Here is a 24,524-nt window from a genome sequence, read left to right as displayed (position 1 = left end):
TGTTCCCCCATGATTCTGGCCCAACACATGACTCCTCCAGCTCCTTGCTGATATCGAAGCCTTGTTGGGACATGGTGGACATACACCAACCATCCATCTGGACCATCCAGGGTTGCTCGACACTCATCAGTAAACATGACTGTTTGGAAATTAGTCTTCATGTATGTCAGGGCCCACTGCAACCTTTTCTGCTTGTGAACACTGTTTAGGGGTGGCCGAATAGTAGGTTTATGCACCACAGCAAGCCTTTGAAGGATCCTACACCTTGAGGTTCGAGGGACTCCAGAGGCACCAGCAGCTTCAAACAACTGTTTGCGGCTTTGTAATGGTATTTTGGCAACTGCTCTCTTAAGCCAATGAATTTGTCTGGCAGAAACCTTCCTCATTATGCCTTTATCTGCATGAACTCTGTCTGTGCTCTGTTTCAGTCACAAATCTCTTCACATTATGATGATCACTTAAATTTTTTGTGAAATATCTAATGTTTTCATATCTTGTCCAAGGCATTGCACTATTTAACGCTTTTCAGCAGCAGAGATCCTTTTTATTTCTCATTTTGCTTGAAACCTTTGGCCTGCTTAATAATTTTTTTCTTGTGGCAAAAAGATCTATAACCAGCAGACCCCATAACCGGACTATCTGTTTGAATATCTGTCGGTTCACAGACCATTCCCCCTAACGTAGGGAATGACGGCTGAGATAATCTGCCTCCGCATGGTGTTCCCCTCTTATATGGAGTGAAGATAGAGAAAGGAAGTGAGTCTCGGCTAAGGCAAGTATGTCTGCTGTGGTGGACATCAGTGATTGTTATCTTGCCCCTCCCTAATGGTTGAGGTAGGCTACCACTGTCATGTTGTCGGTCTGTACCCACACATGTGAACCCCGCAGAGACGGTAGAAACTGAAGGAGTGCATATTTGAATGCTGTGAGTTCCTTGAAGTTTGAAGAATTTTGGGTTTCCAAGACTGACCACCGGCCCTGGGCTAGAATGTCTCCCATGTGGGCTGGCATCAGTTGTGACTGTGTTGTCTGGTCTTATTCCCCACTGCACTCCCTTTGACAAGTGGTGAAGGTCCAGTCATTAATCTAGATCGCTGAGAGTGACGGTTGGCAATCTGAGTCTTCCACTTAAAGGACCCAGAAGTGTTCTGTCTGCTTCGAGAATCTCATATTGTAACATGCGGGTGTGGGACTGAGCCCACCGAACGGCTGGTATGCACGATGTCAATGAACCTAGTAAGGACATTGCTTCCCTTAATGTTAAGTTTGAATCTCTTTCTACTGCCATGACTTTGTGAATGATCCTTAGTTTCTTGCCTTCTGGCAGGAAACACAGTTGATTTTTTGAGTCCAGAAGAATGCCGAGGAAAATCTGACAAGTTGAGGGTTCTAGCTTTGAATTCTTTAGATTGATCAACCAACTAAGGCCCTGCAGGGATGATATTATACAGTTTGGACGGGCTCTACATTGGATGACTGAATTTCCCGCAATAAGGAAATCGTTCAAGTAGGGTATAACCAGGGTATCTCGTTCTCTGAGATGGGCCATTACCTCTGCAATTACTTTAGTAAATACCCTAGGGGCCATAGACAGCCCAAACGGTATCATCGTAAACTGAAAATGTCTGATCTGATCGTTTAGCCGAACAGCCACTCTGAGGTATTGCTGGTGATCCTTGTAAATCGGTAGATAGTAGTAAGCAACTTTTAGATCCAGCACTGTCATGTAAGACCTGGGAAATAGAAGTTTAGTTGCAGATTTAATGGATTCCATTTTAAAGGTATGATATTGTAGAAATGTATTCAATATTCGCAAGTTTATGATAGTCCTAAAGGAACCATCAGGCTTGGAAATTAGAAAAAAGAGAGATTAAATCTCCTTCCCAGCTTGATCTTTAGGCACTTCTACAATAACTTTTTTTCCCCTCAACTGCTGAATCTATTTCTAGGGCCTGCTGTTGATCTGGAGAATTTAAAGTTGTTGATAATAAGAAATTTGGAAGTACACTCCGAAATTCCAATTTTAGCCCGGAAGCAATTCTCCCCAAGATCCAAGTATTGGATGTTATGTTGGCCCATTGGTCAAAAGAAATAATTCAATCTACCCCCCACAGGGGATGCGCCACTGTAGTATGCACCTTTCTTCTTTGGCTCTGCCGGTTCCCAATCCTGGTCTTTCCAGAAAGGCATCCGTCTTCTGAAGGCATTTCTGAAAGTAGGATTAAATAATTTAAAAAATCCTTTCTATCTTCTGCCTTTGCAAGGATATCGTCCAGCACTGGGCCAAATAAGTACTCACCCCTGCATGGAATTGCACATAACTTTGCTATAGCTTGAGCATCACCCTTCCAGCTTTTAAGCCAGAGTGCACGTCGGGCAGCGTTTAAGAGGCCGGCTGATCTGACTGCCAGTTTTAAAGAGTCTACTGACGCGTCCACCAGATATGCTACTCCTTCACGGATTTGAGATAGAGAATCAAAGTACTTTGTCTCTTGGAATTTTGGCCTTTAGCTGCTCCTCCAGCTGACCCACCCAAACCCCAACAGATCTGGCAGTGCAGGTGCTAGCAATTGCCGGTTTTAAGGCTCTGGACGTCGACTCCCAAATCTTCTTCAAGAACATACCCGCTTTCCTGTCGGATGGATCTTTAAGAAGGTCTATATCCTCCAGGGGATGAGTGGCTGATTTTGATGTGGAAGCAACAGCCGAGTCCACCTTAGGGATTTTTACCCACTCAGCTAATACCTCATCATCAAAAGGGTATCTCCTCTTTGCAGATGATGGCAAGAAACCCTTATCCTGTTGGTCCAATTCACGTTTAACAATATCTTTAACTGTATCAATAACTGGAAAGGACTTGCGATTTTTCTGACACAGACCCGCAAACATGATGTCTTGGGCTGATTTGGGTTCTTTATTATCTGCAACCCCCATGGTGGTGCGAACCTCTAACTAGAATCTCCATATTTTCTACAGGGAAACATGGTCTACCTTCCTCGTCCGAGGAAGATAGCGCTGAGGATTCTGAAGTTCATCCTGCTGCTCTGCTATAGATGGGCTAGATACTGAACTTAACCCGATACTAGCTTTTCCATGACGTCTGCTTTTAAGGGAACGCTTAAATCTCTTCCCTGATAACAGCTCTTAGATCAGATGTACGGAGGGGAGCCTCTTCTTCTAGGGTCTGGCATATACAGGCCTGACAAAGCTTTTTTATATAGCTGTCCTGCAAAAGTGCTTATTTTTGTTTTGTTTTTTTAACCTAAAACAAAGCACAAAAAGAGGGGAAATTCAGCTAGTAGGTGCACATCAAACACTCACCACAGAAAGCTGTCTAGAGGAGTACCGGTTCCAGAGGAGGAGAAATGCTGCGTAACACTGGGGCACTCAAGTGCTGCCGCCCCATACCACTCCGCTGCCGTTTCTAGAGCGGCTGCTACCACTGCCTTTTCTGTGCTGCTCGAGCACCTCTGACACCTGTAGGTGCTCTGTATCCCCCATAGAGGACATTTTGCTGCACGCCTTCCACAGCACTGGCGTCGTCCTAAGAAGGCTAGACCACGCCTCCTCCCCCTCTCCCCCGGAAGTACCTGAATCAACTTCCAGGTCACGGGCGCTTTGCCTTCCGCTACTCCTGGATGAAACACCGGGACCTCCACCAGCGCTGCGCTCGGGCGACCCAGGGCGGCCTTCCCCGGACCCTGGGACGCGACATCCATGCCTCCAGCCGTGGAGGGGTCTGCATGCAGAACACCCCCGACGCTGCTTCCAGCGCCCCAGACTCTGCTGGACCTGGGTAAGTTCAACCTGTCTGTTGCCATCTAGGACAGGAACCCAAAACTGAGGAGGCGAGGGGGACCGCCCCTTTTTAATCTGTAGGTTCATGTCCTGATGGTGGGCGGATCCCCTCTCTCGTAGGGTGCTGTCGTGGCGATTGGAGTAACAGCTTGTCTATATTTTCCTAAGAGGAGTCTAGATCAGGGGTCTCAAACTGCATTCCTCGAGGGCCACAAACCATGCATGTTTTCAAGATTTCCTTTGCATTGCACAAGGTGCTGGAATCATTATCTGTGCAGGTGATGAAATTATCACCTGTGCAACACAAGGAAATCCGGAAAACATGACCTGTTTGTGGCCCTTGAGGAATGCAGTTTGAGACCTCTGGTCTAGATGGATATATTGTTTTCAGTCAAGAAGTGCTATAGGCCTCAATGACGGCTTTACCTATACGGTGTTTGTTTAAAATCATGCCAAGTAACCAATAGGCCTCAATGAGTAATTTACCTATACTTTTTTTGTTTCAAATAAGTGTCTTACCATTAGTGGAGAACCCCAATTTAATAATTTTAAGATTCCTGCCTCTTGTCAATAATGAATATTGAGTTTATATTATATCAAGAGCATTATTGGTACCTCAGGTAATTGAAAGAAGTGGAATAAATAATAAATGAAAGCAAAATAAAAACGATACCGAATAAAATCTGGATATAACAAAGAAAGTCTGTGGTGAGCCAGCATTCTAAAAGGAAAACAGCTCAAAAATACCTTTATTGTTAAACCTGAATAAGGTGATGGAACCGTATTATTCAGGAGTAAGTAACCCATATGCATTCTATAGAGATAATTTAAATATTTATGCAGTAATGTTGTTTAGATATTATAGACATAGCTGTGATATTAATACTAAGTATGAGCATGAGATGGTGCTGGAGTGCCGAGATGCACAGCTATTGAGAAAGGTCATGTGACATAAAATTTACTGAGACTCATGATGATGTTACATCACATGACCGCAAGGTCCTTTATACTCCAATACATTATAGAACAGTGGGTAAACGCATAATGACGTCAAGGTCCATAAACTTAGTAGTGACGTGACGGTCACATGACCGGAAGGTCCTCGTCAGTCTTGCAAGGTAATCGGCGCAAGCGTGAGGCGACAGACACATGGCCGAAAGGTCCTTTTATCTCCCGTTTCTCAGAACCTGATCCGGAAGGAGATTCTTACTGGTCCGTTGATGGCGCCAAACAGATTGACTGGACGTTTACCGATGTATCCCATCAGTCACGTATCCCGATTGGACGGGTAAGCATATGGTTATATCGGTAGAATTCATAGGTTTACCTTTCTGACTGACACATATTGTGTGTGGTTTTATTATGTGCACTTGGGAGAACGGACTGGCCACAGCATCAATTCATCTGATATTGATGTCATTGGGGTCATACTGACAATTTATTTAAGCCACTGGGTCACAGTTTATGACCAGCAAATCAACCACCAGGAGGACAAATCAAGCCTGCAGACAGAATAACGCCAGGGGGCATACTTCAGAAGATGAAAGGTTGTTGTCTTTTGAACAGAGCATAATAATAATAATCTTTATTTTTATATAGCGCTAACATATTCCGCAGCGCTTTACATTTTGCACACATCATCACTGTCCCCGATGGGGCTCACAATCTAAATTCCCTATCAGTATGTCTTTAGAATGTGGGAGGAAACCGGAGAACCCGGAGGAAACCCACGCAAACACGAGCATAATATTTAATAACTGTAAATTACAAAACCATTTATTTCCATGTTTTCTGCTTAGTTAAATGTATTGTTTATGGTGGCACAAACCCTTTAAATCACTTCAGAACCACATGGAAAATAAAACCAGTCCGTACTTCTCTCCTGCAGAGTGGCTATTCCCAGTGGATCATGTGATATTATAATGTCACATGACCGCTGCAGTCAATGAGCAGCCATTGATTGGCTGCAATAAATCAATATTCCAACAGACCCTCGCTCCGATGAAATAGTAAAGTCTGCAGCCGATCAGCTGTAGCTGGTTTGCGGCAGCAGTCATGTAACAACCATCTCAAATGACCCTCTGCGAATAGCACCATTGACATAGGAGGAATGGTAGAGATTGGTTTTATTATTTTTAATGTTGCCTTTAAGTGATTAAGCAGGAGTTATCCAGGGGTGGACAACACCCTTAACAGGAAAATGTCATCACAACTAAGAACAAAACAGTCATAATATTTCAAAATTAAAACGATAGCACAGAAAAGTATCGGCTGCTATAACTCACCATATCATGTGCCAGCTGCTGCACAAACATCAACGTCTTAAGAATCAGAGTCATTCCACATACAACGTCAGCTGCTAAATCTTTACATTGGAGACATTTCACATTTATATCAATTTTAGCTTCCAGTGGCCTGCGGTAACCAAAAGCGCCAATGCCCTGAACACCTAGACGCTCTGCTGTATCTTCTCGAGTGCACAGGAATTTTACCATCCAGTACTAGAAAGGAGGTGGAAATGAAACATATTAGAAGAAATGTAATACACCATAAAACTCTAACTTATTAAGCTTTATTGATATATTTATCAGAACTTTAAATAAAACTCATGAAAACAGTGGGTGTTAAGAAGGCATCCTGCTCAGACCCGAGCGCTTTACAACCACAACAATGATCTTTATATCACACTCAACTTATGTTAAAAGAATATAAATCTATATAGTCATATGTAGCAATGTAAAGAGATTAAATAAATATATGATTATCGGAATTCCAAACCATGGTCAGACATATTCCCATTCACCTTTGCAATTTTACATTGCTGCATTCTGATGTCCACTTCATCCCATTCTTCTTCAAGTTCAAACCAGGCAATAGGATCACTGTCCTCAAAGTCCGTGACCGGCTTACTATTCCTGTGAATAAAAAAAATTCTGCACAATTACACCAATACATAGTAGAGAGGCATAAAGTCACATGTGTAATTCATCAGCATGATTTAAACTCCGGAGATAGACGATATATATATATATATATATATATATATATATATATATATATATATATATATATATATATATATATATATATATATATATATATATATATATATATATATATATATATATATATAGAGATAGATAGATAGATATCATGTAGATCTTTCCAGCAATACCTTACATGGTCCGTCCATTGCTCAGATACTGAAAAATCAGTTTCAATGGACATGCCAATGGCTATAGTAGATCGGAAGACTCTGTCACTCCAAGCTCTATTCCCCAAGCAGTGCTGCTTCCTACAGCTTAACTGATAGCCTCTATGCTATTTCACTTAATACAAAAAAAAAAAAGCTGTCAGACAATAGCTGAAGGTGGTACTGGGCGAGGTATAGAGCTGGAGTGACAGAGGCTTCAGAGCTACAAAGCTATTCTGCCTCATTTGAATATCAATTCAAACTCATTTCTCAGTAATAGTGGAAGAACCACTGAACTAAATGTAAATTCTGATTTAACTATAAAAACAGCATAACAAGTGGAAGGAAAAAAAAAAGTTATTCAATAATATGTAAATGTAATAAACTAAAATAAATATGCTCTATGTTTTGCAGAGACTTGTTTGCTGGAGCAAGAGGGTTTGTGGAAGAATCAAGTGTAGTCAGGGAACACACTCAACAAAGTATTTCAGGTATCAAAATTTAACAGGAACCTGTCTGATCCTATGTCTTTCCCCAGCCGCTAATATAGCTGAATGCATTGATTTTTCTGGACTTCATTAATGTGTTTTGTGTACATTCTAATGCGTCAGTGTTTAAGGAGTTACGTTTAATCCCGCAGCATCACTTAAAGGGAAGGTGCCATCAAAAAAATTTTTTTTTCAGAAATTGTAAAAATGTAAAGAATTAATGATTACATTTTCTTAAAAAATATTATCATTTGTTTATAATTTAGTAAAATATGAAAAATAATTTGAAAAGTTTTGGAATTTCCACTTTTAAACACTAGGGGGAGCAGCTGCTGAAATTTCAGAAAAACCTAGTGTACAACTAGCTCACATTACTGCACTGCAGTAATTCTGGGCGGAGTCTGCTGGCGTGTGTGATGTTTCCTCTCCTCCCCTTCTGGGTGTTTGCTAAGGGATTAGAGAGGATGATATTCAGGAACCCAGTGAGCAGCCATTTTGTTGGTGACTGCAGAGTATGGCTGCCGTCACACTAGCAGTATTTGGTCAGTATTTTACCTCAGTATTTGTAAGCCAAAACCAGGAGTGGAACAATTAGAGGAAAAGTATAATAGAAACATCTGTTCCACTTCTGTCTTTATCACCCACTCCTGGTTTTGGCTTACAAATACTGAGGTAAAATACTGACCAAATACTGATAGTGGACGGCAGCCTTAGGCTACTTTCACACTAGCGTTGTTGGCTGTACGTTGCAATGCGTCGTTCAGGAGAAAAAACACATCCTGCAAAGTTGTCTGCAGGATGCGTTTTTTCCCCATAGACTAACATTATCGACGTATTGCCACACGTCGCAACTGTCGTGCGACGGTTGCATCATGTTTTGGTGGACCGCCGCCACAAAAAAAGTTACATGTAACGTTTGTTTGTGCGTCGAGTCCACCATTTTTGACCGCGCATGCACGGCAGAAACTCCGCCCCACCCTCCCCAGACCTTACAATGGGGCAGCGGAAGCGTCGTAAGACTGCTTCTGCTGCCCATGTCGGACATTTCTTTCAAAGCATGCGTCGGTACATCGGCCCGTACCGACGCTAGTGTGAAAGCAGCCTTATACTGACAAGTAGACAGTCACCGAGGATGGCAGGCAGCAAGGATTCTGGGAGATATGTGGTGGAGGAAGCAGGGTGACAGCAGCACAGAGTATTTCAGGAGAGCAGTGTGCTGGTCTATAGGGGCCCCCTGTTTGGTGCACGGAGCAGCCAGGGATTGTACATAGAGCGCTGTCTTTTATACACATGGATGGACCGTCTGCTCCACAGAAATTCAGGAAACATTTCTGCGGATTGATGGCCTGGTCTGATCCAGACTTTGCATGCAGAACCCATTCCCCTCCTCAGATCCTGTCTTCTCCATCCTGTCCTGGCGATGTGTGAAAGCGAGGCGACAGGCGCAGTCTGGGGTGACGCTGGGAAGGAAATGTAGCCATATAGTAACAATAAAAATGAGACCCATCTCTTCAGCTACCTCACCAGCCCTCCCCTGACTGCACCTAACTGGAGGTCATGCTGCCCCCTCTATTACCCCAGATTCGCGTGCAGGTGCTCAGCCAGAACCACCATAGAATGGGTCCGCTTTCTGAAGATAATACTGCCATAGTGTTCTCACATAATACCGCCATATAGATCACACAATACCACCAGTGTTCTCACATACCGCCATATAGATCACACATAATACTGCCAGTGTTCTCACATAATACCGCCATATAGATCACACATAATACTGCCAGTGTTCTCACATAATACCGCCATATAGATCACACAATACCACCAGTGTTCTCACATACCGCCATATAGATCACACATAATACTGCCAGTGTTCTCACATAATACCGCCATATAGATCACACATAATACTGCCAGTGTTCTCACATAATACCGCCATATAGATCACACATACCACCAGTGTTCACATACTGCCATATAGATCACACATAATACTGCCAGTGTTTTCACAATACCGCCATATAATTCTCACAATACTGATCAAGCATAATACCACCATACAGATCACATAATACCGTCATATAGATCTCACGTAATGCCATAATACAGCATGACGCCCGCATTAAGTTGTGTGTGCAATGGGGAAAGATATGCAAGGGGGAGAGGAGTGCATAGGAGAGGATTAGATACACGGTTCACCAGACAGTATCACACAGGAGAGGATTAGATACACGGCTCAGCATATCACACAGTATAGGATTAGATACACAGCTCAGCAGACAGTATCACATAGGATAGGATTAGATACACGGCTCAGCAGACAGTATCACACAGGAGAGGATTAGATACACGGCTCAGCAGACAGTATTACACAGGAGAGGATTAGATACACGGCTCAGCATAATATCACACAGGAGAGGATTAGATACACGGCTCAGCAGACAGTATTACACAGGAGAGGATTAGATACATGGCTCAGCATAATATCACACAGGAGAGGATTAGATACACGGCTCAGCAGACAGTATCACACAGGAGAGGATTAGATACACGGCTCAGCAGACAGTATCACACAGAAGATTAGATACACGGCTCAGCAGACAGTATCACACAGGAGAGGATTAGATACACGGCTCAGCAGACAGTATCACACAGAAGATTAGATACACGGCTCAGCATAATATCACACAGTATAGGATTAGATGCATGGCTCAGCATAGTATCACACAGGAGAGGATTAGATGCATGGCTCAGCATAGTATCACACAGGAGAGGATTAGATGCATGGCTCAGCATAATATCACACAGGATAGGATTAGATACACGGCTCAGCATAATATCACAGGAGAGGATTAGATACACGGCTCAGCAGACAGTATCACACAGGAGAGGATTAGATACACGGCTCAGCATAATATCACACAGTATAGGATTAGATACACGGCTCAGTATAATATCACACAGGAGAGGATTAGATGCATGGCTCAGCAGACAGTATCACACAGGAGAGGATTAGATACATGGCTCAGCAGACAGTATCGCACAGGATAGGATTAGATACACTTCTCAGCAGACAGTATCACACAGGAGAGGATTAGATACACTTCTCAGCAGACAGTATCAAACAGGAGAGGATTAGATACACTTCTCAGCAGACAGTATCACACAGGAGAGGATTAGATACACTTCTCAGCAGACAGTATCACACAGGAGAGGATTAGATACACTTCTCAGCAGACAGTATCACACAGGAGAGGATTAGATACACTTCTCAGCAGACAGTATCACACAGGAGAGGATTAGATACAGGGGCCAGCAGACAGTATCACACAGGAGAGGATTAGATACCTGGCTCAGCACAGTGTAGTGATAGATGCAGGGTCTGATGTCCTGTGAGGAGCTACAGTGAGGTCCAGCAGCACAGAGCCTCCCATCCCCCTCTGTTACCTCTCTGCAGCTCCTGATGGAGGACATCAGACGGCAGCACTCCCTCACCCTCTCAAGGGATTACAGCCACACACCAGAGGACAGGGAACGCCGCTGAGTGTGAGGGGAGACAGATGGAGCTGCCCCTCTAACAGCACAGCTCTCAGTCACAGTGGAGCTCACAGGTACACTCCACTGTAGACTGAAGCAAGATGGCGCTGATCTCCTGCCTCTGCCGTGATGTGGAGACCGCCCAGGGGGCGTGGCCACATCAGAGCAGAGAGAAGCTGAGCTTATAATTGTAGCTATGGGGTCGCCTCCCGACCGCAGCCTCCTACGTCCAGGGCAGCCGTAATTTGCACAGTGTAAGTGTCGTGCTGGGACTCTTACACTGCTGCAAAGCAAAATGGCGGCGCCCAGTGGCTGCAAAAATAATTAATAATAAAAAAGATATTAAAGTTTAAAAAAATAATTTTGTATTAAAAATAATTGTTTATGTAAACAATTATTTTTAATACAAAAACAAAATTGCGGCACCTTCCCTTTAAGTAGATACTTCAGGACTAGTCTGCTATGGTGTCACTTTCCGCAGACTAATCCTAACTTGGAACTTCTAATCCTTGGGTTTGACAGCCTGCTTAAGGGTCCTACCAAAAGACTGGACGGCAATCACACCCAGAGAGGTGTGCGCGGAAAATCCCAAGCAGTGTTATTGTGGAGGAATAGTCACACTGACAGACCCGTCCTGATTGGCATAGGAAATGCTGCAGGATTAAATTTAACTTTAGTAAGAAATAAAAATAGAGAAATCCACATGCATACCAAAATACTAATGGTTGGAGACAGTTAAGGGAATCGGACAGGAAGAAGTGGTGTCACACTTTTAAACTAGAGATGGTATCTAAAAGCCTTAATATATTTCCAAATTATTCCGCACAAAATGAAAAGGGCATGCTACAAAGAAATTACCTCTGTTTCACAAAACTTCTGAAGTCTGAAAATTTCCAAGTATCAAATTTTTCAAATCTTTTGAAATGTTCTTCTGCGTGGAATTTTTCTGGAGCGTTGTAAGCAAATATGAAGCCACATTTGGCACCAATGGCACCTCTCCGAACCTGGCAGTAAACATAGAAGGTGACACCAACATAAAATATGCTTAAGGTGACAATATTCTTCCCTTATGTATCCTGCAGCTGAGGGTGCACAGGTAGGCGCCATGTATGAACACAGGAGCAGCTCCTCGGTAGGTCGGTGATGATACCTTCACATACAGTAATGATAGGAACACTCTAAACTACATCTAAGCCTCCAATGAGAAAAATACTGTATCAGATATAATGATTAATTAATGGAGAGCCAAGATTTCTGCACCAATTGGTTCTTGAAAAACAAGAGGATTTGTTTCGATTTAAAAGAGGGTATCACACACCTTGGTGAATAACCTGCATCCAATACTTCAGTTACTAACAGGAGGGTATGAGCGGGCACCTCCAGGCTCGGGTACTCATATATATATGACATATGCTAGGACATTCAGATGTCATATTCAACTAGGTATTTTCTCGAGTTGTGGAAGCACAATATTTAGATAGGTTTCATTAAGCCTTCCAAAGAAAAACAACCTTTCTTGCCAAGCTAAATAAACCATGGGCACACAGAAAACAGCGTTAAAGTGAACCTGTCCACAGAAAAAAAATGCTATCAACCTGCAGATATGGGACTAATCTGCAGGTTAATAGCATTACAAACCTGCCCAGCGCATGCACGGAGCTGAAAACAGTGGGGATAAAATGAACCTTATTTCCCCTGGCAGCGTAAGGGTGCCAGAGTGCGGTTACAGTTGCCATTCTGTATCATCAGAACGGTGACTGAACCCGTGCCGGTGCCACCCCTGTGACTGAATCATTGAATGTTATAATTGAAAGGGACTTCCAGGGTCATCGTCCCCAACCCTGCTGGTCAATGCAGGATTCACTAAACCATCTTAGACAGATGTCTATCCAGTCTCTGGAACCGGAACACTGCCGGGGAAAATAAGTTCGTTTTCTACCCGCAGCGCTCTGCTAAGTGCGGGCGCCAGACAGGTTAATAATGGAATAAACCTGCAGATTATCCCCATATCTGCAGGTTAATAGCTTGACAGATTCTCTCTAAAATGTGTCAAAACTTATGTAACAAATCTGAGCATAAAGAAATGTGTAGGGTCAGTCATTTAACCCCACTAACGTCTCTCCTGACCTGAATATCAGGACGAGTATTAGGATTTTGTAGAGGGAATCATAAGGTGAACACAGATGATTATTTAATATCACACATGGTCTAGACATATCGCTTGTCAAAAAAACAAAACAAACTGTTTGCTTAGGAAGAAGGCTTGCATGACCTCAGTAACTAAAACAAATGTGTAATTTACGTTCAGGGATACTTATCTGTCCGATCTGATATTAGATCTACAAAGACATAGCTGCACGCCGTGAGCAAATGTTGGCACAGCCACCACACAATGGCTGGCGAGTATAATGCAGACTTTAATAAAGAGCGCATGAAAACAGACATACTACAAATGCCGCAGTAACTGTATACTTCTCCAACCCCCGATGAATTTCGAGGGCTCAGATTTGAATGGCTAATTTTGATCTGTGACTCAAAAAGGCACATGTTTTGATTTTTTTTTCAAACCCAAGTCCAAAGAAAAACACAGATCTGTAAACAGCTCCGTAGATTACAATGAATGTGTTATACCAGAAAAAAAACACACAGGTAAAACACTTACGAGATTCACAGATGAATGAACAGTTACAGATGTATTAAAAGTTAGAATGCATCACTAGACGACTAGTAAACCTGTTTCTACGTAACATAGTTATTAAGGTTGAAGGAAGACGAAGTCCATCTAGTTCAACCCATAGCCTAACTTAAAATGCCCTAACATGTTGATCCAGAGGAAGGCAAAAAACAAACATGTGGCAAAGAGTAAGCTCCACATTGGGGGAAAAAAAATTCCTTCCCGACTCCACATACAGCAATCAGACTAGTTCCCTGGATCAACGCCCTATCAAGGAATCTAGTGTATATACCCTGTAACATTATACTTTTCAAGAAAGGTATCCAGTCCCCTCTTAAATTTAAGTAACGAATCACTCATTACAACATCATACGGCAGAGAGTTCCATAGTCTCACTGCTCGTACAGTAAAGAATCCGCGTCTGTTATTATTCTTAAACCTTCTTTCCTCCAGACGTAGAGGATGCCCCCTTGTCCCTGTCTCAGGTCTATGATTAAAAAGATCAGAAAGGTCTTTGTACTGTCCCCTCATATATTTATATACATTAAAATAAGATCACCCCTTAATCTTCATTTTTCCAAACTAAATAGCCCCAAGTGTAATAACCTATCTTGGTATTGCAGACCCCCCAGTCCTCTAATAACCTTGGTCGCTCTTCTCTGCACCCGCTCCAGTTCAGCTATATCTTTCTAATACAGCAGAGACCAGAACTGTACACAGTATTCTAAGTGTGGTCGAACCAGTGACTTGTATAGAGGTAAAATTATGTTCTCCTCATGAGCATCTATGCCTCTTTTAATGCATCCCATTATTTTATTTGCCTTTGTAGGAGCTGCCTGACACTGGCCACTAAATGGGAGTTTGTCATCCACCCATACACCCAGGTCTTTTTCATTGACGGTTTTGCCCAGAGTTTTAGAATTAAGCACATAATTATACATCTTATTACTTCTACCCAAGTGCATGACCTTACATTTATCCCCATTAAAGCTCATTTGCCATTTATCAGCCCAAGCTTCTAGTTTACATAAATCATCCTGTAATAAAAAATTGTCCTCCTCTGTATTGATTACCCTGCAGAGGTATGTGTCATCTGCAAATATTGAAATTCTGCTCTGAATGCCCCCTACAAGGTCATTAATAAATATGATAAAAAGAAGAGGGCCCAATACTGACCCCTGTGGTACCCCCACTGCTAACCGCAACCCAGTCAGAGTGTGCTCCATTAATAACCACCCTTTGTTTCCTAACCCTGAGCCAGCTCTTAACCCACTTACACATTTTCCCCTATCCCCAATATTCTCATTTTATGTATCAACCTTTTGTGTGGCACCGTATAAAAAGCTTTTGAAAAGTCCATATACACTACGTCCACTGGGTTCCCTTGGTCCAGTCCGTAACTTACCTCTTCATAGAAATTGATGAGATTAGTCTGACATGAACGGTCCCTAGTAAGCCCGTGCGGACACTGGGTCATGAGGTTATTCCTCTTCAGATACTCCAGTATAGCATCCCTTAGAATGCCCTCCAGGATTTTACCCACAGTAGAGGTTAAGCTTACTGGCCTAAAATTTCCGTCTTCAGAGTTCAGTTTTTGTCCCCTTTTTGAATATTGGCACCACATTTGCTATATGCCAGTCCTGTGGTACAGACCCTGTTATTATGGAGTCTTTAAAGATTCAGGGTATGTGCACACGTTCAGGATTTCTTGCAGAAATTTCCTGACGAAAACCGGACATTTGTGCCAGAAATCCGCAGCGTTTTTTGTGCGTTTTTTATGCCTTTTTTTCCCCCGTAGCTTTCCCAATGCATAAAATAGCGGGAAAAACACGGAAAATCCGCAAAATTAATGAACATGCTGCTTTTTTTTACCGCGATGCGTTATTTCGCGGAGAAAAACGCATCATGTGCACAAAAATTGGGGAATGCATTCTAAATGATAGGATGCTTATGTATGCGTTTTTTATGCTTTTTTATTGTGTTTTTATAGCGAAAAAAAAAAAGCGAAAAATCCTGAACATGTGCATATACCCTAAAAATAATGGTCTATCAATGACTGTGCTTAATTCCTGCAGTACTCGGGGGTGTATCCCATCCGGGCCCGGAGATTTGTCAATTTTAGTGATGTTTAGACACCGCCATACTTCCTGCTGGGTTAAGCAGGTGAAATTTAATGGGGAATTTTTGTTATCACTGATCATATCGTCTGCCATGGAAATATTGATGAAAAAAAGTCATTTAGCATATTAGCTTTTTCCTCATCCTTATCCACCATTTCACCCAGACTATTTTTAAGCGGGCCAACACTATTATTTTTTAGTTTCTTACTATTTACGTAGTTAAAGAATATTTTGGGATTATTTTTACTCTCTCTGGCAATGAGTCTCTCTGTCTCAATTTTTGCTGCCTTGATTTGCTTTTTACAGAATTTATTTAATTTTCTGTATTTATTTAATGCCTCATCGCTACCTACTTCCTTTAATTCTCTAAATGCTTTCTTTTTGTCACTTATTGCGCCTCTTAAAGCTCTATTTAGCCATATTGGTTTCCTCCTATTTCTAGTATGTTTATTCCCATACGGTATACTGTGCACAGGTCCTATCCAGGATGCTAATAAATGTCTCCCATTTTCTTTGTGTATTTTTATGTCTCAGGATATCGTCCCAGTTAATTGCACCAAGATCCTCTCTTATCCGTTGGAAATTTGCCCTCCTGAAGTTTAGTGTCCTTGTAACCCCTCTACTACACATCTTATTAAAGGATACATGAAAACTTATTATTTTGTGATCACTATTCCCCAAGTGACCCCCAACCCTTATATTTGATATGCGGTCTGGCCTGTTGGTTAATATTAGGTCTAGCAGTGCCCCCCTTCTTGTTGGGTCCTGAACCAGTTGTGAAAGGTAATTGTCTCTCATAGTTGTCAAAAACCGATTACCTTTGCTGGAACTGCAGGTTTCTATTGCCCATATTCAGAAACTTGGCCCAGATCCACCCCCACCACTGATAGAGTACACGGGCATAAAGTTGCCGAAGTAATGGTGTGGACAGGGCTATAAAGAGCTCAACATTCAGAGATCTGGTAGATCTGCAGCAGATAGGATAGGGATTTTATAAAGCAGCCAAGTAACTGACATCACAGGAATCAGAGTCTCTGCCCTTACATCATGCTGCTCTCAGATGGGGTAGCCAAAACCTGGCGACCGATTCCTTTTAAGAATCCCGGGGAAAAAAGTACACTTATTTCCGTTGAAAACTTAATTTCAAAATGTCCTAAAAATGTAAACGATTAGATTTTTTCAATAACAAAAACTTACCCTAATTCTCATCTGTGTAACCTGAAAGGCTGATTCGGGTGCAGAAGATAGAATAATACTAGCTCTTGTTTTTCCCGTCTCTGTAAGGAATCCTTAAGAAACAAAAAACACATTAGAAGTGTGTGGACATTAAATGGGTTTCAGTGCATACCATAAGTGCATACCATAATGGTGACCTAGCTTTAGTAGCACTAACCACTATCAGATCAGTGGGAATCCCACACCATATCTCCATAGATCAGCTGCTGGCATCTCCAGGGGTAACCGGATGTAGACATTGAACAGAGCTGCACCACACAGATCTCTCCAATGTGTAACAGGCTACTGGAGAGCACTCTAGTATTTAAGAGAGGGGTGCCAAGTGTAGGAACCCAACCCCTGCAGTATACACCCTCATGCTGGCTTCCAGAGACCCAGTTTAGTGCAAAAGCAGTAGGAGAATAATAACAATATATCATGTAACATTAGAGAATAACATGTCAAAGAAAGTCAAAAAACGAAAAAGGTAAAGAGCCGAACAGGCTAACAGGGTGGGTGCTGTGTCCCCCAATGAGTGGCTCGGAGAAATGGATTTTACGGTGAGTACACAAAAATCCCTATTTCTCCTTTACCACATTGGGGGACACAGGACCATGGGACGTCCCAAAGCAGTCCCTGGGAGGGGAACAATACAACCAAATAACTCCGTGTACCATCTGACTACAAATGCACGACGGCCGCTTGCAGAATACGTCTGCCAAGGGCCGCGTCCGCAGAGGAATGAGTGTGGACATTGTAGTGCTTTGGACTACGTTGCGGCCTTGCAAACCTGCTCCGCCATTGCCTGGTGCCGGATGGCCCAGGAAGCACCCATCGACCGAGTGGAGTGTGCTCTAATCCCCGCCGGGATAGGTCTGCCCCTGACCCCGATAGGATTCCTGGATAGCATATCGAATCCATCTGGCTATCGTGGCTTTAGACGCAACCAAACCCTTTCTGTGACCCTCTGGGAGAACGAAAAGGGATTCCGATTTTCTGAAATGAGCCGTTCTGGAAATGTACCTCCTAAGGGCCCGTACCACGTCCAGGGTATGAAGGGCTTTTTCGACCCTGTGTTTTGGCTGCGGGCAAAAAGAGGGAAGAATGATGTCCTCGTTAAGGTGAAAAGATGAGACCACCTTAGGGAGAAAGGCCGGAGATGGGCGTAGGACTACCTTGTCCTGGTGGAAGGCAAGAAAAGGAGCCCGGCAGGATAAAGCGGACAATTCTGAGACCCGTCTGATAGACGTCACAGCTACAAGGAAGGCAACCTTCCAGGAGAGGACAGTAAGCGGAATGTCCTGAAGAGGCTCAAATGGAGATTCCTGAAGAACCCCCAGAACCAAGTTGAGATCCCAGGTCTCTAACGGCATTCTGTAGGGGGGTACCACATGGGAGACCCCTGAATGAAAGTCTAGACTTGAAGGTTGGCAGCGATCCTACGTTGGAATAACATGGATAACACTGAGATCTGACCCTTGAGGGAACTCAGTGCCAAGCCGGAATCCAAGCCGGACTGAAGGAAATCCAAAATGCAAGGGATTTAGAAAACGAGCGGAGGGCGACCTCGGAGCCTGCACCACGAGAAGAAGGTTTTCCAGGTGCGGTGATAAATGGAAGCGGAAGACGCCTTGCAAGCACTTCTCATGGTGGGAATAACCTGCTGAGAGAAACCAGCTCGAGTTAGAATCCAGGTTTCAACAGCCACGCCATTAAACGTAGGGCCCCTGAGCTCTGGTGGCAGATCGGCCCTTGGCGAAGCAGATCTGGGCGGTCTGGTAACCGCCAGGGGACGTCGGCTACGAGCTGAACGAGCTCCGCCTACCAAGCGCGACGTGGCCAATCCGGAGCGACCAGAATGACCGGAACCCCCTCCGTCTTGATTTTCCGGATCACCTTCGGCAGTAAGGGAAGCGGAGGAAACACGTACGGGAGTTGGAACTGATGCCATGGGGATATCAGCGCGTCCACTCCGATAGCCTGGGGATCCCGAAAACGTGCAATGAAATTGTGAACCTTGGCGTTCAATCTGGACGCCATCAGATCCACGTCCGGGGTCCCCCAGCGAAGGCAGATTTGCCGAAACACCTCTGGATGGAGTTCCCACTCCCCCGAGGCAAGGCCCTGACAGCTCAGAAAGTCCGCCGCCCAGTTTTCGATGCCCGGAATGTGCACCGCGGAAATGGTGGAGTGGTTGGCTTCGGCCCAACGAAGAATGTGGGAGACTTCCTGCATCGCCGCCCTGCTGAGGGTACCCCCTTGATGGTTTATATATGCCACCGCTGTGACATTGTCCAATTGGACTCGGACTGGGTGACCAATGGAGTGAAAGCATGGAGTGAAAACGTCTCAGGGCGAGTCTGATCGCACGAATCTCCAGGATGTTTATAGGGAGCCTCGAATCCCGAATTGTCCAACGCCCCTGAGCAGAGTGGTGTAGAAACACCGCTCCCCAGCCGAGGAGTCTGGCGTCAGTAGTTACCTCTAGCCAGCGGATCGGGAGAAAAGACTTCCCCTGGAGGAGAGATGGACCCAGGGTCCACCATATAAGGGATTGTCTGATCCGCGGGGACAAAGGGCATGGACGATCGAGGGATAAGGGACTCCTGTCCCAGTTGTCCAGCAGAGCCTGTTGTAAGGGGCGGAGATGGAGTGGAGCGAAGGGGACCGCTTCTATTGCGGCTACCATTTTGCCCAGGATCTTCATGGCGAACCGAAAGGGTCGTGGGCGAGGATGGCAGAGCGTCTGAGCTTCATGCTGAAGCTCTTGGGCCGAGGAAGCAAGACCAGTCCCCTTGAGGTGTTCAGGATCATTCCCAGAAAGGAGATCCGTCGGGCAGGAACGGGAGAGGACTTGTCCAAGTTGATCAACCAGCCCAGGCGCGAAAGGGAATCCAAGGTAATGTGGACGCTTGCCTCGCAGGCCTGATAAGACGGACCTTTTATGAGGTTGTCTATGTAAGGCAACACGACCACTCCTCGAGAGTGAAGAATGGCCATGACGGCCGCCATGACTTTCGTGAATACCCTGGGCGCCGTGGCAAGACCGAAGGGTAAGGACGTGAATTGGAAATGGTCCTCTAGGATGGCAAGGTGGAGGAACCTTTGATGTGGCGGGAATATTGGGATATGAAGATAGGCATCTTTGATGTCTATTGATGCCAGGTATTCCCCTCTCTCCATCGAGATGATGACCGACCGAAGCGATTCCATCCTGAAGTGACGTACTTTTACACACTTGTTCAGTAGCTTCAGGTCCAAAATGGGGCGCACCTTCCCGTCCTTTTTTGGCACGACGAAGAGGTTTGAGTAAAAAAACCTCTGAACCTCTCGTGTTCCAGAACTGGAACAATGACCCCGCTCTGGCGGAGGGAATGAATGGCGCGAGACTGAGCTCCCGAACTCAGGAGACGAGAGGGAAAAAACCGTGCTGGAGAGGAGGCAGAGAATTTATTTTGTAGCCAGACGACACCAGATCCCTGACCCATTCGTCGTGGATGACGGAGAGCCAGGCTTGCTGAAAAAGAAGTAGACGTCCGCCTACTTTGGAGGTGTCGACTGGAACAGTTCCCGAGTCAATGCGAAGGGAATCTGGCAGGCCTAGACTTTCCTCGCCAGGACTAATTCGGCCTGAAAGAAGGACGAACCTCTATGTCTGAGCGTGAGGATCGGTCCAATCTGGAAGAGGCGGCAGGATTGGACCAGGCTGGACTGCTACGAAAGGGCCGAAAGCGAAAATATTGTTGGCGCTGGAAGGCAGCCTTGGGCCTCTGTTGGGGGAGGAACTTGCTCTTTCCCCCTGTAGCGTCGGAAATAAGCTGGTCTAGCTTTTCTCCAAAAAGACGCCCGCTCTGAAAAGGGAGGGAAATCAGAGACTTTTTAGAGGAGGAATCTGCGCGCCACTCTCTGAGCCAAATAGCTCTTCTGATGGTGATGGCGTTTGAAGCCGCCGTTGCTGCACAGTCCGCTGCATCGACAGATGCGTACATCACGTAATCACCAGCCATGGCAATCTGTTTGGCAAGGTCCGCCACCTCGGACGGGAGATCCTGATCCTGAACGGATTTTGCTAGGGCATCTGCCCAGGAAACCATTGCCTTGGCCACCCAAGCCGCGGCGAAGGAGGGAGATAGGGAAGAACCTGAGGCTTCGTACACTGAGCGAGCTAGGGAGTCTAGCTGGCGTTCTGTGGGATTCTTAATTGAAGCGCCATCCGGAACGGATAAGAGTTCTGGAAGCTAGGAGCGAAACCGGAGGATCTACTAGTGGGGATTCCGTCCAGTCTTTAACGAGATCTGCGGAAAAAGGATACTTCGATTCCAGGGCCTTTTTGCCCGTGAAACGCTTATCCGGTCGCTCCATGTGTCGCCTGTCTATATCCAGGAAATCTGGGTGAGAGGCGAACGTCTTATGAGAACGCTTGGCTCTAGTAAAGGAGACTGAGTGGTCCGGAGCAGAATTAGGGTCATCGTCCACTTTGAGAGCGTGATTGACTGCCTCAATGAGGGAGTCAACTGTAGATCTAAACTCCGGAGCATCCGGGTCTAAGGATGCATCAGACTCATATTCAGAGTCGTGAACGCTACGAACCCCTAAAGAGGGTGAGCAAGAGGTGGAGCTGCCAGAAGCTGACTGGCGTGGTGAGTGCTCAGGAGAGGTAGTGTGGATCCGTTTTCTGGATGACCGTGACTCTTTCCGGAGAGAGCGGCCCCTGCTGGCCGACGATTCCCCTGTTACGGAGGGATCTCTTAACCCATGAAAAGGATTGCACCGCTCCCCAGGCGGGTTCTGAATGGATTTGATAGCATTGGCTAAAAAATCCACGGACTGAGATAGTGAAGCGACCCACGCAGGGGGACTAGATACACCGGGGTCAGTGTCAGCAGTGGGGTCAGTGTCAGCAAAATGACGCGAAAGGTGGGTGGAGCCTGTCGGGATGCGGCCTGTGCTAGGCCGAAGCCGGGGACTAAATTTGCGGCTTCGGCCCGGCGCGCCGGAGGCTAGGGGGACCCTGAAAAAACGTGCCGCTGCTGAGAAGGAGCCCTCCGGGACCGCAGAGCAGCCGAAAGCCAACCCCCCCCCACCCCCCGAGGCACTTACCCCCGAATAGAGGGTGGAATGCAGAGACTTGCTGCACACAGGACCATGAGACAGGTGAGCTGTGCCCGGGGATTCCCCTCTGTTGATTAGGACGGTGCAGGGGTTGGGGAGCCTCCATCCACCATCCCCTGAAAAGGGGGTGGAGAGGAACCGTCCGCCTCCTTCCATCATCCGCTTTCTCAGTGGTGATGCAGTGGGGGCTGCACAGACGCCACAAAGTAAAGTGCCTCTGAGCAGCCGAGGGAAAACCTGGTGGGCAGGGCAGATGTCTGGCAAAAAAGACCTGGCTGCAGAAGAGGATACGTGGAGGACACTCCATGTGCTCGTCTGTAAGGAGGGGGGGGAGATCGTTCCCTAGAAAAGGCCCGTCGCCCCCCAAAAAAATCAGCTCAGGCAGTGGCATCCCACGTCGCAGGAGAGGGTACGGAGAGGTGAACTCCCGTGCTCGCCTGTTGTTGGTTCGGGGAGATCGGAGCCTTGAAAGGTTCCGTCGCCCCTTCGTCCGATAAAAAAAGGGAAAGAATTAAATCCAGTGTGCCTCCTACGGACACTAAGCTTGAACTGGGTCTCTGGAAGCCAGCATGAGGGTGTGTACTGCAGGGGAGGAGCTAACCTTTTTTTTGTCTCAGCTTAGTGTCAGCCTCCTAGTGACAGCAGCATAACACCCATGGTCCTGTGTCCCCCAATGTGGCGAAGGAGAAAAGAGAGTTTACCAAAATAACAAAGCAGCACAGCAAGTGACATCACTAGAATTGGGGCCTCTGCCTCTACATTATGCTGCACTCATATGGGCTAGCAAAACCTGCTGACAAATTCCCTTTAACATACCGTAATTGTTATAAGTAATATATAAAATACCAACTAATGAATTAAGTAAAAATTGCAAATATGATAAAGTAAAAATTCTTTGAAAACATATGATGGGATATCAAAAGAGTGTAATTACTGACAGTACAGATATTTGTGTATCATAGGAACTAGGTTTCATCTTAAAAACTTTAAAATAGTTCATGCTTTTAAACAAATGTAGTAATAAAAAATAATAACTACAGCAACAACACACCATCTCCTGTCCATGGTTCCACCAATAGGTTTTCAGGTCCCGATTTGTCCTCTTTCCCTTTAACGTCACAGGCAAGTAAGGTAAATTGCAATGGTCTTCCTGAAATAAATGGTAAGATAAGCAAATAGGGAGCAGGAGCACATTTCGGTAAAATACAATGTTTAGACCAGTGATCTCCATTCCTAAGCCATGTACTCCTTACTGCAGCAAATTAAATGACTACCCTCAAAGGTGAGAAACTATGGCACGAATCAGCAAGCTCAAAACTCCAGCTGTTAGTGAAACTACAGCTCCCAGCATTCATCCATTGTCAGGGCATGTTGGGAGTTGTAATCTCACAGGAGCTGGAGTCCAGGCTTGCCATTAGCCAAACAAAGTTATGAAATTGTTATTGAGTTACAGATTTTTATTGAAGAAAAAGTCAACTTTAGAGATAAACGTGTAGCGCAGGAAAGATAACTGCCAGTGTCATGATCAAGTGGTAGATCTTTCTGCCTGCACAGATACTCAATGGTCATGGAGCAGACTGGAAAAAAAAAATCAGTTCTGATTCAGGGAGATGTCATTTCTTGAAGTTGATAAATAGGCAACATTCCTGCAATTAGGCACAGCATTTATCTCTGATGTGACTTCGGTACACGGACTTCGATTTACCCATATGCCTCCTGAGGAACCATATCATGGGGGGGAAACGCGTAGAGGCGAGACCTGAACACAGATAAGTGTTTCAGGCTTTTTTTATTTGTTTCTTTGGTATTTCACCGGCTGTATATTTATAATCGGGGCTTCTTTTTGAATATATGAATATATGTATACCAGTTGCATCTTACTATCGGTAATATGAGACCCTTATATTTAAGCTAAGGTTGTGGCTATAAGTGTTTTGAATAATTCCTTCTGGGGGGGGGGGGGGGGTGGAAGTGGTTATACCTACCCTGGTTGTGTTAATATCTGTTAATAATTTAGTGGGCCACAAATAAGTTTGTCTATCTAGACTATTGTGTGCTTGTGTGCTTGTGTTACCTTGGCTTTCGCTTTTTGATCTGACCTAGCAATAGGGGTAGTCTGGTAGGGCGCACTGGTCTAGCCCCATAGACACTATTATTGTTAGGATTCCCGTTCCTTTTTTATAGGGATCTTGTTAGGGTCAGTAGGGACAGCCGCCGAGGAGCGGGGGCGCCATTTTGCGTTCAAGAGGGTGCCAACCTCCGCTGTCAGGCAGGCACTACCGGTTAGGGTCTCTGGAGGGTGCAATAGCCATTATACAGGCTAGTTAGACATCTATACACCTATAGGGCCTGGTATGGTCAGATCGGGCTTCTTAAAGTTGTCTATT

At 45.0% G+C, this 24,524-nt stretch overlaps 1 protein-coding gene across 1 annotated transcript in view; it reads right to left on the bottom strand.

The window, feature by feature from the left end:
• LOC138670277 (zinc finger ZZ-type and EF-hand domain-containing protein 1-like) overlaps nt 1-24,524 on the bottom strand; it is a 306,056-nt gene that overhangs the window by 224,034 nt on the left and 57,498 nt on the right. Inside the window, exons 9-13 of the mRNA XM_069757472.1 lie at nt 23,189-23,287; nt 17,008-17,099; nt 11,875-12,020; nt 6,602-6,713; nt 6,084-6,299 (exon numbers count right to left, since the gene is read on the bottom strand). Of these exons, the coding sequence (XP_069613573.1) occupies nt 6,084-6,299; nt 6,602-6,713; nt 11,875-12,020; nt 17,008-17,099; nt 23,189-23,287 (665 nt within the window). The remainder of the gene's footprint in view (nt 1-6,083; nt 6,300-6,601; nt 6,714-11,874; nt 12,021-17,007; nt 17,100-23,188; nt 23,288-24,524) is intronic.

The sequence above is a fragment of the Ranitomeya imitator genome, chromosome 3 (genome assembly GCF_032444005.1).
Source record: "Ranitomeya imitator isolate aRanImi1 chromosome 3, aRanImi1.pri, whole genome shotgun sequence".
NCBI lineage: Eukaryota > Metazoa > Chordata > Amphibia > Anura > Dendrobatidae > Ranitomeya > Ranitomeya imitator.
Note: the sequence above shows the minus strand (reverse complement) of the source record. Positions and strands in the feature narration are given on the sequence as shown.